Raw genomic sequence first — 15215 nt, 5'->3', positions numbered from 1 at the left:
GTGCTGCAGCAGGCCCTGTTGGGTGGGGATCAGTCTCAGCGCCGTTTCCCAGATATGTCATCTAGGGCAAGTCTTGTAACAGGTCTGTCCCTTGGTTTCCTCACCTGGAAAACGGGGGAAATCACAGTACCCACCTCACAAGGTTATTGAGAGGATGAGATGAGATGGATGATGACGGTGATGATAATTTTATGCAGGGCCCAATGCAGAGGTGGTACTTAGCAGAGGCTAGTGATGAAGATGGGGAAGATGATGAGGATGATGTTGATGGAGACAAAGACAACGACGACCGTGATGACAGCTATGTGTGGAACAATGCAGGGCAGAGAAGTGTGGACTCAGAATGTTTTTCCCTCATGTGCTTTTCATGATTAACCTTCTCACAACTCAGAAGCATATCCACATAGGACGTACGAGAGGCTCTGTCTCTGGATCTTGTGGTGGGATATTTATGGGGCTGCCTCTCCAGACGCCAGGCACTCCCGCAGGACAGCAGTGATCTCCGAAGCCTCCTGCCCAGCCTGGGACAATCCTGCACAGAGGCTCCAGAGACCTGGGGGTGCCTGCCGGGGTCCACTCCCCGGAGTCAGAAACCAGGGTAACCAGTCCACTCACCTCAGTGTTCAAAGGGTTACTGCATGAACACCGCTGGGGCTGGCCTCTCCCCACTGCTCCTTTGGGCGAAGTGTGAATGTTTGCCCACAAGCACTTTGGGAAGAAGGTGTCTGAACCTCCGTTTACCAGGAGGGGAAACGGAGGCTCAGAGATGAGAAGTCACTTGCTCTTGATCACACTGAAAGTTGGTTACAGAGTCAGGAGTGGAGCCTGGGTCTGTCTGGCTCCAAGAGCTCTGTGTGTGCACATGTGTACATTGTGGGGACGTGCATGAATGCACATAGTGTACATGTGTGCATATTTACACAGATGCACGTGTGTGTTGGAGCCCTCAGGGCAAAGCTAAAGGGCCCTGTTAGATTGCTGAGTTGGACTTTTGGCAACTGCCTCCTAACTAATCTCTGGCCTCCACTCTTATGCTGATCCGGAATATTCTCCAAGCAGCAGTCTGGGTGGTCCTGATAAAATATAGGTCATGGCATGGCCTCCTCTCCTCAAAGGTCTCCCACGCCCCCCATGCCCCTTAGAGAAAAATCCGAGTCCTGAAGCGGCCTCCCAGAACCCCGGTGTCTCCTCTCATCTCTGCTCATGCCCTCACCCTTCCCCGCTGTTCGCCAGCCACACAGGCCCTTGCAGCTCCGTCAGCGGCCCCAGGCCTTTGCACTGGCTGTTCCCGCTGCCTGGGGTTTCCTTCCTCAGACATCGCATGAGGCTTCCTCCCTCGCCTCCTGCAATCTTTGCTCAAAAGTCCTTTCTAAACACAACCTTCCATGATCTCCCTGTTTAAAACTGCAGCCCCTCTCATCTCTCTTTTTCTGGGCTCTTCTGATGAGCACCCAGCACTTTCTAGTCACTACAGAGTTTATGGATTAATTTTATTACCCGCTTCCCTTGAGGGGAGGTTGGCTCCATGGGGCACAGGGTTTGGTCTGACTGTTCACTGCTGCCTCCTCAGTGGTTACATGGTTACATGGTAGATGTTTCATGTTTGTTGAATAATGTTCAAATGATGAGAGAAGGAGGGCCTTTCTTCCCACCCCCTGGGGGCTCGTGGGGCTGGGGGGGCAGAGGGTGGTGGGGCTTTGTAGTCACTTTTTCTCAGGGACGGAAGCCACCAAAGCAAGGCAGAGGGTACAGATCCCCAGGTTTCTGGCAGGGAGTCTTCCCACCCAGGTGGATTGGCAGGAAATCCCAGCATCCATAAAGTGCCAGAGATAACCAGGTTCAAGAGAAGACACTGCGATAAGGCGAGCTCCAAGCAGTTCCTGTGAATTTGCTGGGAAGGGGCCCTGCCAGGGCAGCGGGAACTGGCAAGGAGCCTACCTGGGTGACTGGAGAAATAAAATGTGGTCTAGCCATGCAGTGGAGAATTAGTCAGCCTCACAAAGGAATGAGATTCTGATACAGGCTACAACATGGATGAACCTTGCAAACTTTATGTGAAGTGAAAAATGAGCCAGTCACCAAAGGTCATATATTCCATGAGTCTACCTATGGGACACTCAATAGGCAGATCCACACATACAGAAAGATGGTGCTACATGGGACATGACGGCCAGATGAGCCTGGGATTTCCTGTTAGGGGGATAAAACTATTGGGAAACTAGATAGAGGTTGTGGTTGCACAACATTATGAGTGAACCTAAAGCTATTGGATTGTTCACTTTAAAATGGTTAATTTCATGTTATGTGAATTTTACCTCAATTAATAATAATAATAAATAATAACAAGCTGAAGGAAGAGCCACCTCATCCGATGCCCATCCTGCGGCAGGTACACTGTTCCTCTCAAACGGCCACAGCCCCACCGCCCATCTGGGGGTCCTGAGATGACTTTAAGGGGCACAAGGACACAGACAGAAATCGCTGAGTCCCAGAGTGAGCTGCTGCTTCTCTCTGCTCAGCCCCTCTGATCCCAGCAGAGAGAAAGCCTTGGTTGGGTGCTAACAGATCTCTAACACTGTCTGGCTTCACTTTCAACAGGGAGAGGGCGGGCCTTAGGCCCAGAGCCTGGCTAAAATTTAATGACATGGATTTGCTTTTATTGTATTTACTTTTACGGTATCTTTAATTTCTAGCAAATAGAGTGTGTTGAACGGTGACCCCCCTTTAACAAGATAGGTCCACGTCCTAACCCTCAGTACCTGGGCATGTGATCTTACCTGGAAATAGGGCCACTGCAGATGTGATGAACTTAAGGATCTTGAGACGAGACATACTGATTCAGAGTGGGTCCTAAATACAGTGACTGATGTCCTTGTAAGAGAAAGGAGATTTGACACAGAGGTACTGAGGGAAGAAGGCCATGGAAGACAGGCAGAGATAGGAGTGAGGCAGCCACAAGCCAAGGAAAGCCAAAGACTGCCAGCAACACCAGACGCCAAGAGAGGCAGGGAACAGTCTCCCTAGGAGTCCCGGGGGAATCAGGAACCAACCCATCTGACCCTTTGATCTCAGCCCTCTGGTTCCCAGACCTGTGAGAGGCTACATTTCTGCTGTTTTAAGCCTCCCAGCTTGTGGGTGTTTTTTATGGCAGCCCTGGGAAACAAACATAGCAAGTGCTACTGGTTTTCAGTTTCCAGAGGTAAAGTCTCCTTTTTAAATAGTTGATCCTTGAGTAACATTGGATTTTAAAAAATAACTACCATAAATGTATAGGGTGGGGCAAAAGTAGGTTTACAGTTATTTGTATGAAAAATAATACAATAATAAATAAATGATAATACAAGAACAGGCTGTTTCACACACTCACAACTATAAACCTACTTTTGCCCCATCCTGTATTTTCTCTTCCTTATGATTTTCTTAATAACATTTTCCTCTAGTTTATCGTAAGAATATGGTATATAATATATACACATATAAAATAGGCGTTAATCAACTGTTTATGTTATTGGCAAGGCTTCCAGTCAACAATAGGCTATTAGTAAAGTTTTTGGGGAGTCAAAAAAATACTCAGATTTTTGACTTGCACAGGCAATTGGTGCCCCTAACCCCCATGTTGTTTAAGGGTCAACAGTACATTGAATTTATAAGGTAGGTCAAGAATCGAGGAAGCGACAGACCAGGTGTTGAGAGCATGTGTGTTCAGGGTGGGCACACACGACTGTCAGGGGGATGATCAGGCTGAGCTGTGTGGCACGTGGCCCAGGAGGAGGGGTGGCAGAGGCAGCTGCCGGGGTGGTACCCAGGTCGCTCAGGCAATGGAGCCCTGTGTCTTGTCATGTGCAGGGAGGCCTCACATTGCCCCAACCAGACACTTGAGTACATCTGCAGGAAAGTCCTTGTGTTCCTGGTTCAGTGATTCAGACCCACCTTCCTTTGGAGAAAGGCACTGTAGACAGGGAGGGGTTTTTTCCCACTGCCCTGAAGTGCCTGGAGGAGACAGGACAAGAGGGGAAGGGGATTTCCAGCAAACGGCCCGCAGGAAACCGATCTTCCCCAAGGACAGGACTCAAGGCCACTCACAGGCAGGATGCTGCCCACCATCAGTTGCCATCAGAGGGTGCGTGGACAGGCCTACTGGCACCTCCACCGGGACAGAACCCCCGAACTCTTGCCAGCCACTGGATGGGCCCCTGGGGAAACACTGGGCCACTTCCAGCTGGAGGGAGGGCACTCATGCTCTGGGTGAGGCCTCCGCCTTATAGATGAAGAGCCGGAGACTGGGAGAGGTGAAGAGGCTGGCTCAAGGCCACCAAACATGCCGCCGGCCATCCTGGGTTTGAGCCTGAGCTGGGAAGGGCGTGGGGGAAGCTGCCCCTGAGGCCCCCAGCTGGACACAGTGCCTACGTGACCCCCTCCAGCCTAAGCACCGACGAGGCAGGCCAGTTCCTGCCCTACTTTGTGGACAAGGAAACCCAAGCACAGAGAGGTGACCTGGTCACGGCCACACAGCCATCAAGTGGCAGAGTGTGAGTCCCTGCTCTGTGTCCACACTGTGCAAAGGGCCTTCAGCCAGGCACCACCTCGGGGTCTCACTCACCAGGTCTGGGGCAGCACAGTTTTGGGTCGTGAACAAGTGTTCCAAACGATGCTGACACCAACCTATGCCTGAGAACCGCTGCCTCAACCCCTTCTTCCTGTGAAGAGCCCAGGGACACTTGGCCCAGCAGCCTCTCCCCTCGGTACCGGTCTCCCCACAGCTGCCGGCCCTGGTGCTGCCGCCCTGAGACCCACCTCCACCTTCACCAAGATTCTCTTCCAGGAAGATCCTTTTTCTACACTAAAGTCATCATGACACATGAGTGCCCATGTGCCTGCGAGGCACGGTGCTGTGGGGACGGGCAAGGCTGCAGCTGGCCCTGACACAGCACCAGGTACCAAGCAGGCTGCGGTGCAGGGCAGGATCCCACCTCAACTCAGGGACCCTCGCTCCTTTGAGGCCTTGGGCCTCGTGGGCCAACCTCAGAGAACTGATCAGGGTGAACCTGGGCCAGGAGGGGAAGGGAGCCCCGCTGGGGCAAGTGGAAGACTGAAAATCCAGGGCAGCCGGCCCTCTGCAGCAGCCTCCACCTTCCGGTGGCGTCGCTTCAACCTCTGGCATGTGACGCAGGGGAGGCAGGTGGTGCCCCATTCTCTTCGGACTTAATTTAGGTTTTACCTCAAGGCCCAGATGGTCCGGCTGTTTCTGGGCCGGGTTTAAGCTGGAACATCAGTTGTTGTTAAAAACCTGTTTCCAGGGAGTCCCAGAGCTCACGCTGGTGCATGTCTGTGTTCTGGAAGGAGCCCGCCCCAGCACGAACTTCACGGAAGCCTGGGCCCTTCCCACCTCCCTCAGCCCAGCGGCACATCAAAGCCGCAGCACAGAGGTTCCCTGTGCCCGTGGGAGGTAGGGCTACTAGCGGCGCCTTTCCACAGAGACAGCACCTCAGGCTCAGATGGAGAACCACCTGACCGACAGGTGAGGAGTGAAGAGCATGGGCCGAGCTCACCGCACCTGGTGGGGGGCGGGGGTATTCTCTGGATGGAACCCACTGCCCCTGAGTTTTCCCAGCCCCAGGCAGGAACTGCCCCACCTCTCTTTTCAGAATTGGGGATTCCTGGCCAGGGTGGGGGCAGGGAGGGGCTGCCCACCCCTCCAAGCAGTTGTGACAAGCTGAGGGGTCAGACCGCAGAGAACCTTCCCCTTCGCCTGCCACAGCCTCTGTGCCGCAGCACCATGAAGCAGCAGCCACATTCTGGGAACTCTTTCTCTTTTATTGCCAAGTAACAATTTACAAGGAAGTTCCAGTTTTTGTTTCCACCCTGGTGTACAGTACCCATGAAGCATGAGTCACACTGGTAAGCAGTTCTTCCCTGGAACGGTCCCTCAACCCCAAAGCATGAGGTTTCCTAGTGCTGCTCCTCCTTGAGACAAGATTTACATATTTTCAGCTCAGAGGAACATTAGGAACAGGAACGCTTATAGTTTATGCCCAGTGTTGACATGACTACACGAAATATTTCTTATTGCATCTAGAAAAGAAGATGAGACTCAGTTCACCCCATGCCTTTTTTTTTCTTTTTTCTTTTTTTAAACAGTGCATCTTGAGACCTTGGAGAAATCTCGTGTATGTCTGTGAAGGGGTGAGTTTCTTCACTCGCCCCAGTCACTTGTTAATGCCAGTGTTTAGGCGGGAAGCTGCCTTCTGCAGAGAGCACAGAGCAGCACAGGCTTGACGGAGGGGAAGGGGAGTGAGGGAGGCCTGCTGGCGGTGAGGGGACCCTCCCCGGCACCCTTCCCTGGGATGGCGGCATCTGCCCCACCTCCTCCCGGTGGCTTTGGGGCTGCTGCCCCTGCTCCTCCCTGAGGAGCTCCTTGGGCTGACTCCATCTGACCTTTGGGAAGACGCATCCTTACTCAAACCAGGAAGGACATTCTCTTCTCCACAGCAGCTTTCAAAGCTGAAGTTTGGGGGTTCATGTATCAACCCTGGCCCCTGTCTTGGCAAGCCCAAGGGACCCAGTGTGGACTCAGGGAGGGTGAGACCAACCCCAGCCCCTCCTCCTCTAGGGACGTGGAGGTGGGGGGCTGGATGGGTTGGCTGAGGCTGACCGCAGAGATCTGGGTCTAAGGACCCACGGGTCATAGGGTACCACTCCACTTCCTGGGACATGCTGTCCCCCCTGCCCAAGACCTTCTCCCTCAGTGCTCTGAGGCCACGGAACCACCTGGAACCACTGGATTTCAGACAGTGTGTGGTGGGCCCCGGGGAGGGCCTGGGTCCACCTGCGTGGGCTTGTTCTTCACAGTAATGCCACTGGCCTGGGAAGTCACTTGTCTTTTCATTCCTGCTGTCCTGGAATCATCTGAAAACCAGACCAAGGACTGGCGGGCACAGCGGCCTGGAGGGCTTCTGATGACTGGAGCCCTGTCCCCTGGGCACTGCTCCCCCTCCTCCGCAGGAAATGTGTTTTTGCTTCAGGAGGCCTAAACCTGGCCTGGCAGGCCCTGCGGTGACAGCTGGGTTGAGGGAGACGGTGAGGGTGGTGTCCTCTGGTAGGTGGATGATGAGTACTCGGAGCGTCTTCCAGGGACACCCAGTAACTGGGCCCGGCCGATACTGACGCTGTGTATGCTGTGTCCTGGGGGACACACGGAGGAAAGTTGTGGAAGGTCTTAGCAGGGACCAGAAGGACGGGAGGGTCGCTTGGCTGCGCCAAGTAGAAAGGAACACTTTGGCTGCTTTACTGGACATGGTGGAGAACTGGCCCCTGCACACCCAGCCCAGAGGGAGAAGAAATTGGGCCGGGGGTTCATTTTAAAAACAAGCTGTGTCCTTGTGGCAGCAGCAGAGAGGAGGGGCGCAGGGCTGAGTGGCAGGCGACACAGAGGATGGCCGCCGCGGCCTTTGCTCCCATCGCAGCCACTGGGGTTGGGGCCTTCATAGTCCCAAACGACTCTCGCAGACCAACGGAGATGGCAGCAACCACAGGTGACACTGAGAAATAGTCCCGTTTGCTTCCAGTCAAGAGAGACGAGGAACGGGCCCTGAGCCAGGGGCTGACTGCATGACCCGCTTTCACAAAAAGATCTTTCAGGTAACGAATGCAAGGCCCCTCGGCTGGCACAGCAGAGAAACGTCCAGCTCTCCCCTCTGTGTGCACCTGAGAATGCATGTATCTTCCTTGTTTTGTCTAAAAAATACTCTAAACTTTCCAGGAAGGTACTTCATCATCCCACAGGCCTGCAGAGTTAGTGAGCAATAAAGAAGAATCGTTTACGAAAACAGAGAACGCCAGACTGAGAACTCTAAACCAAAACACTGGGAAGTTCAAGGGAAAATGAAAATGAAATCTTAACAGTAATCTTACACTTTTTACATGACATCAAACCTTAGCACTGAGGGTTTTTTTGGACTTTGTCTTTTAAAAAATAGATGCTTTTTAAATAAATGCTTTTCAGTTGCTGCCAAAAGCGGAAATAAATACCCAAAGGAGATGTTTATCAAAGTTTGCTTTTCTACAAACTTCTACCTAAAGTGACCTTGTCCACGTCTTCTGTCCACATTGGGGATGGTACAGAGGAGCTGTGAGCCTGGGGAGGGCTGGCTGATGAAGGAACTTGTGCCGACGGGTCCTGCCCCCCGGGGGCTGCGGGGCTCAGAGATCAGGAACCCAGCCTCTCTCCTGAGGGGCCGCCTCAGCCCTCTGGGTGTGCTGGGGTGTCTCCACCAGGCCCAGCTGCTCTCAAAGAAGTGCAAGGTGAAAGAGGAATTCAAATGGTGTCAAGGAGCACAAGGGAGGGTGGTGAAGGCGGTCACTGCAGATGCTCCCAGTGTGTCTTTGGAGTCAGTGGCACTGGGTCCCTACCAGCGGGGCCACATGCACAAAGGGAGGCTGCTTAGCCCCCATTTAGTGCTCAATGGGGCCTGCTGGCTCCGGGTACGCAACCTCCTCGCCTGGGGTCACTGTGCCCTCCGTGGCTAGTGCGGGTGTGGGGGGGACGCCTGCCAGGGTACGGAGGCTGTGGGGGTCAACAGGTGGGACGAGGGTCAGCGACTCTACGCTCAGCGTGTCGGCAGTGTCCTCACAGAGCAGGGAGATGGTGGGCTGCTGGGCTGGGGTGAGGCTGGGGGACAGGCTGACTGTCTCCATGTCCACACTCCTTGCCAGGCTCTTGCTGGGCCTGGCGTCTGCTTCCATTTCATTGACGATCACCAACTGGTCGGGAAGGTTAGGCTGAGGCTGTTCCAGGGTCATGGGGTCATCTGGGTGGAGGGAAAAGCAAAGGGACACTTAGCTCTGAGACATTCTGCTCCCGCTGGCACCCTCTGCTCCCATCCTGCACAAAGGCCCAGGGACATCTGGGTGGGACAGAGTAGTGTGGAGGGAACAGCCGGCTCCATCCACTTACTCCTTCTAGGGACACAGAAGCTGCTAAATCCAGTCTGACCGAGGCCTGGGGGGAAAATCTGTCAGGGTCCAGGATTACCCTCACTTGTGATGCACGGAAAAAATGAGGGGCTTGTGTAAAAAAATCAAACATTGGCGGCCCCGTTCCTGGGTGCCAGGGAATGGCCCGGGAGGGCTGTAGGTCTGCATGAGCCCTGGACCACCTGCCTGATGATAAATCCATGTTTAGAGAGGAAATAGGCTTGGGTGTGCTTATCACTTCACGCCATTTCCAGCATCTAATTTGGTGACATTTATCCAAGAGGGAAGTCACTGCAATATTTTTAAAAAAAGAAAAAAAAAAAAAAAAAGGAAAAGAAAATTCCATAGGCCTTTTTAACTTGCAAAACCAAGCCCGAATCTCAGACTGGTTTGTGTCCTGTTCCTTCTCGAAGTGCTGAGTTGGCACTCAAAAAGGGGCTGCAATCACCTGGGGCCACTTTTGTCCCCCATGGAGAGAAACCAAGCCAGGAGGAAGCATGGGGGTGCTCCGCCTGATACATATTCTCAGAGTGGCAATTTCTTTTTTGGGTGCTTTTCAAAAACCTTGATTAGATTACAGCCAAAAAGCCTAACTTGCTTTCCAATGACGAATTTGCCTGGACAGAAACACCAGTTGTGACTGGAGTGCATTGTGGAAAACATCTAGGATGTCACATGCCTGTAATTTGAAAACATTGACAAGAAGGCCATGGGCATCTCACTTGGAAAGCAAATTCACTCTGGGCCCTGGGAATGGGGGTAGGCATTCTTTTGTCCAACGTGATTCCGGTTAGTTTTTTTTTTTTTTCTTCTAAGTTTGCCAAAACAAAACAGAACTGCAAACTGAACACAAGCAAAAGAATTAAAAAAGCAAGAGCAAAATAAAACCAAAGGGCACACAGAATGGGATATAAGAAAGGACAAGGATCCCCATCGTGGGGAGAAAGTGCAAGCAACAGTCTGAGTCTCTGAAAGTACACATTGGCATTTCTTCCCCCAAGACTCTTGGGCAAGATGAGCACTACAAGGTCTCAGTTAATGTCTTTATAGGGCCTTTTTTTATTTTTATTTTTATTTTTTTTAAGTGAAATAAGGCCAGAGGAAACCACTGTGTGGGACTTCGGGCCTGTCCTCACTCCCGGGGGGTGGAAGCAGGGCACCGTGGGCCTAGCGGAAAAAGTGATTCGAGCAGGGTGTGATCTGAGCCAGAATGCTGAACACGCCACACGCATTCTGGTTTCTCTGAATTTCTATGACTTTGCTCCATTCAGTAAGAACGCCTGTGGTGATAGGCTGGTTTCAATGCCCAGGCTCGGGTTCTGACCCAGCACAGCCTGCCCGTCGTTCATCAGGATGCATGGCTCTCTGAGGGGGGCTCACCTGCTCTGGTGGTCTCCGCCTGGCTTCAGAGGAGCGTGAGCACGCCTGTGAACTTTTTACATATGGAGACACATGTAAGCTGAGCTGCTGACAGGGCAGTTTAGAAATGACTAGTTCTCCAAATGGCACTTTTGTGCCATCTGGGGACAGAGCTGCAAAGCATTTCCTTCACGTTTTTCTCAAAACTTCTGTGTAAGATTTCCCTCTTTGCTCGTCTGCATTGGCATGCAGATATTCAAAAGAGCTGGCAAACTTCTTTCCCTGATCCCTAATGGGGTTTTTGCTGGTGAGAATAATCAAGGATATGGGAAAGTTGCCATCAGATATATTAAAAAACAAACCAACCAACAAACAAGAACATATACACAAAATTGGTTTCTTTTTTAGGAAAAGAACAATTTTATTAAAAGGGATGGATTTTTTCCCCCTATAAAAATAGCCTCTACTTTTTTTTAATAAGAAAAAAATAACCTCCCCATACCCATCACCCACAATACTGCCTTACTTTTATTTATTTTTACTTTATTATTTTTTGAAACTAAGAACTGCTTCCTGAATGTGATCTTCACATTTATCCATTGGGGGAGGGGGGACTTTGCCAGGTTTTTACCAGGGGAAAATTACCCAGTGAGGACACATTTTCTGGCCAACTGCTGAGCTGCAAAGGTTACTGCAGCTGGTGTTTTTGAGGTCTAAGGCCACAAGTTGGGGCCTGCTCCAGGAAATGAGGGCTTTGGAGAACATTCTGGCTTCCCCACCAGAGGCAGGGGAGATAACTGGAGCCAGAGTGGGAAATCCCGGAAGTCCAGGTCTCTGTGAGTGACATCTGACCTCCCCGTGGCTCTGCCCCAAGCAGACCAGCGCATCCCTGGCCGGCACCCTCAGCTGCTGACCTTTGGCTTTGGAGCAGGGGCTCGGCTGACCCTTGTCAAGTGAGTTCAGTTTCCAGTAAATACTTGGACTTGATGTGTTCAGCCTGTAATAGGTAGGCCGGAGTGATGTGGGGAAGAAATGAACAGCACAGCACAGCATGTCAGAGGGCAAAGCTCAGAGGAAACAGCTTTTAAATGCAAAAGAAGGCAGGAGGCTCCTGACTGGCAGGCACCGCTGCTGCTGAGTGGGAGGGCACATGTGGGAAAGTCTCAAGAAGCACCGAGGGAGAAGGCAGCCAGCGGCGATGGGCCCAGCAGGTCGCTGTGGCCCCCAGACCAACATCGCGGCTATTTGGAGCACCAAATGGAAGAAGGGGGGTGATGGAGTTACCTCCATTGGTGTGGCTGTAACTCTCGGCCTTTGGCTGGAATGTGAGTGATTCTATCAGTTAGCTTTGAGCAATACCAGGGAAAAAAGGTAAAAGAAAAAAAATAAAGAGCTGACTTCTTTATTGCTTTTTGTAAATTCTACCACCCAACCCTGTGGCCTAAACTGGGGTTGTGCTGCGGGGGCTGGGCTAGAAAACCTGCCTCTAGATCAGGGCCTGTGCCGCGCCTGACGCTGGCCCACTCAGTATTCCACCGAGAACGACAGCATTTCCAGGCTGCCCGGGGCTGGCCTGGCAACGGTCAAGAGCCAGGGGATTTGATCCTCGGATGAGATGAGGCTACAAAGGGATTGGGAGGTCCAGTGTCAGGGGAAGTTGAGGAAATGCCCACGTTGAGAATGGCTCTCAGGTCACGACCTGGTGTCCTTGGGGGGCCCAGGCTGGCCTGGCTGGCCACGCAGAGCCTGCTGACTGCCCAAGTGCAGCATGGTGCGGGGGCTGTGTGGGCCCGTGGAGGCTACGGGAGGAGACCTGCCTGAATTGACTGTGCCAGAGTTGCCGTGACAGCTGCCGTTCGAAGCACTAAACCCAGTGGCCGCCGTGACTGTCGGCCTCCGACAGGCTGAACACTCGCCGGCGTCCTTTCCTGCTACTCCTGACTAGAGGGAAACACAGCGACAGATCATAGAAAGCCTTTAACAACAGGACAGAGAAAGGTGACACAGGGAAGGGGCACGGAGCAGAGACGAACACTAAGCATCGATGAGAGTGTGAGGGGAGCAGGGGCAGTGCCCCAGCAGGAGCTGTGACAGCTGGGGCGTGGGGCACAGCCCCCCATGCAGGTCAGACAGCCCCCACTCTGCCCCTCCGGGGCGAGGTGGAATCGGGACAGCTAGGGGTCGGTAGGGACAGTGAAGGTTTGGTCCTGCTGGAAGGGAGAGAGTAGGGTCATTGGTGACATCTGGTCTCAGTGAGAAACCTCAGGGGACAGGAAAACAAAATTGTCCATCAGTTTTCGATGCAAACCAGCAGTTAAGATGTAAACCCTGCATCCCCTGGAGAGTCTGAGGAGGGAAGGCTGTGTGGTTGTGGGACTGGAGCCAAACCCGCTGGTGAAATAAGCAGAATTCTGACCCAAATGATGAGGCCGACGGTTCTCGGTGTCACCACCCTAAAGCCAATAGTGCAGCTCTGCGAGTTCTGGGAAAGCCTTGGATGGGTGAGGTGCTCCAAGATATCCTCCCCAGCCATGAGGTGACAATCTCCAGGCGACGCTGTGGTGAACTGAACCTTTGAAAACCAAGACTGAACCATGGCAGGAAGATCTGAGATCTGGTGCCAAGCAGCCAGGGGGTGGGTTCTAACTGGCTGAAATAAAAATGTTAGGAGCATCTCATTGGGCAGGAAGGAACCATCATCTCTGAGACAAACTCAGAATTACAGCAAAGCTTTAAAATTAAGGCCACAGAACACAAGGTGAAGGTGACTAATGCCACTGAAGTATAAGCTTAAAAATGGTTAATATGGTACATGTTATGTTTTCTGTATCTTATTGCAATTTTTTAAAAATGTCATGGAGAAAACTGGGGAGAAAAGACATCTCTTACTTGGGTTTCTGTCCTTTAAAGCCCTGCCTGACTGTGGTGATTGAGTTCAGGGACACGCAGGTCAGTTCTGGGCCGTCTGGCTCTAAGCTGGCCCAAATGGGATCGTGTCATGTGGTGAAGGTCGAATCTTCAGACAATCACCTCAGGGAGCAGGGGAGGACCAGTAGGGAGGGCCAGCAGGGCAGTACTTTGCCCCTGGCAGGTGCCAGGCAGGAACCAAATCTTCCTTCTTTCTGTAAACTTTGGGGAAGAGTCACATAATTCGATGGGCCTTAAGAATGGACATTGGAAAAAGCAGGCGGCCCTTCACTTTGACTTCATTTCTTTAACGAATGATTTTCCTTCCTCCTGAAAGTAGCCGAGAACACGTGTGAAATGCAGCAATCTCGAGACGGGAGGCAGAGGTGGCTGGCTGGCTAAGGACTCAGTGTTGTCACAGAGCTCTCATCTGAGATGGTTATCAGGCCAGATAATTCCTATGCAGAGCATCTGTGTGTATGTTTGCGTAACTGTGTGTAGAAGCATGTGTGAGTGTGCATTTGCATGTGTATGTACATGTGTCATCTATCATCATGTGTGTGCAAAAGCATAACTCAGAAAATATTTCTAAGGAATTCCTACTTATCCTACATTTGGTTCCAAAGTTGGGTCTATCTTCTCTTTCCCGCCATACGTTCTCTGCAATTTCAGCTTCTCAAAACCATAAAATGTTTAAGGAAAAAATATACTGATGCCCACACTAATTTTCTCACTGGGGAACAGCTGAGGCCTATCAGGACCGCTCTGCTGGGCAAGTGAACAGCAAGGGGCCGGTTCCCGAAGCTTCCCAGTGCAGTGTGCCCAGCTCTCCCCAGAAGGACTTGGAGATCTCAAAGCACTTTCTTTAAAAGACAGTGGGAACAGGTCAACTCATGTATTGGGTGTGGAAACCGACAGTAAAGTCCCCTCCACACACCTTTAACAGGTAAACATAAAGGTGAAAATAAAATCCCTCACTCCCAACTCTTTCTGGTTGTTTACTTTGGTTACCATGGAATTCAGCTTTGACCATTCCTTCAGTTGGGGCCATCTACTGGCCCTGATTTGAGCGTCAGTACTTGCTAAAAAGCCACTCACAAGCATCCGCAACCTGTCTCTGGCGTACAAAAGAGCATCCGAAGCAGGCACGCCCAGCACAGAGGCTCTCTCTGGGCCACTGGCAAACCGGTGACCCCTCTGAATGGTCCTTTCCCCTCCCTGGGAGGGGCCCTCTGCCAGTGCTGGGCCATAGGCTTCGACCCTGATGGCCATGGGGACTGTTTCTCAAAAACGGGCCACTCTGATCTGTATTTAGAAGGGCAGAATTTACAGAGACCCCAGGGAGATGGGGAAAAGGAACCAACCTGTCTCCTGCCAGATTCCAGGCTCTTTCTGGGTGAGACCGAAAGGCCACCTTCCTCATGGAGCCCTGGTGTGGTCAACCACTCATCCTTTAGCTTCCATTCCCAGCGACGCCTCCTCTGGGAGCCACTGGCCCTGCCTGCAGCTGTTCAGTGCTGTTGGAGCCCCTCTGCACATTTCCTTTGATGTAGTTTTTAACTGGATACTTCTCTGCATGGTTGTCTGATGGACCACGACCTCCCCTGCTAGCCTGTGTGTTCCATACTTTGTGACCCCGTATCCTAGTGCTTATGCATAGCAGGGGTTCAACAAAATCTGTTTGTTTAGAAAAAAATTAATACAGTGTAGGTGGGGTACCAAGACCGAGGCAGGAAAGATGAGCCACTAAGGGGCTGAGGGACTGGGTGTGAGGCCAGGCTTCTGGAGGGAACCTACTGAGGTTAGGTCTGACAGCCACAAAACCTGAGTTGTTCATACTGAAATCACCATGGGAGGCTGGGGAAATCTGCATTGGGTAGAAACCTGTCCTCTTTCAAGCTCAGGCAGGAAATTTAAGGTCCTCTGGGCTGGACAGAGAGTGGAGGTGGAAACACAACTGGGTATCAGAATGATTT

The 15215-nt window shown here is 52.0% G+C and overlaps 1 protein-coding gene across 4 annotated transcripts in view; it reads right to left on the bottom strand.

The window, feature by feature from the left end:
• Positions 1-5806: 5806 nt before the first annotated feature.
• CLEC16A (C-type lectin domain containing 16A) overlaps positions 5807-15215 on the bottom strand; it is a 212605-nt gene continuing 203196 nt past the window's right edge. For 3 of the 4 annotated variants that reach the window (XM_054589574.1, XM_054589577.1, XM_054589576.1), the window contains one exon: positions 5807-8807. In XM_054589574.1, the coding sequence (XP_054445549.1) occupies positions 8452-8807 (356 nt within the window). In that variant the 3' untranslated portion in view covers positions 5807-8451. Of the gene's footprint in view, positions 8808-12163; positions 12274-15215 lie in introns of those variants that run through there. The other variant, XM_054589578.1, reaches the window with a different exon arrangement.

This window comes from Pteronotus mesoamericanus, unplaced genomic scaffold, assembly GCF_021234165.1.
Source record: "Pteronotus mesoamericanus isolate MK-2021 breed Mesoamerican mustached bat unplaced genomic scaffold, CSHL_Meso_final scaffold_167, whole genome shotgun sequence".
Classification (NCBI taxonomy): Eukaryota; Metazoa; Chordata; class Mammalia; order Chiroptera; family Mormoopidae; genus Pteronotus; species Pteronotus mesoamericanus.
This window is presented reverse-complemented; position numbering and strand designations above follow the sequence as displayed.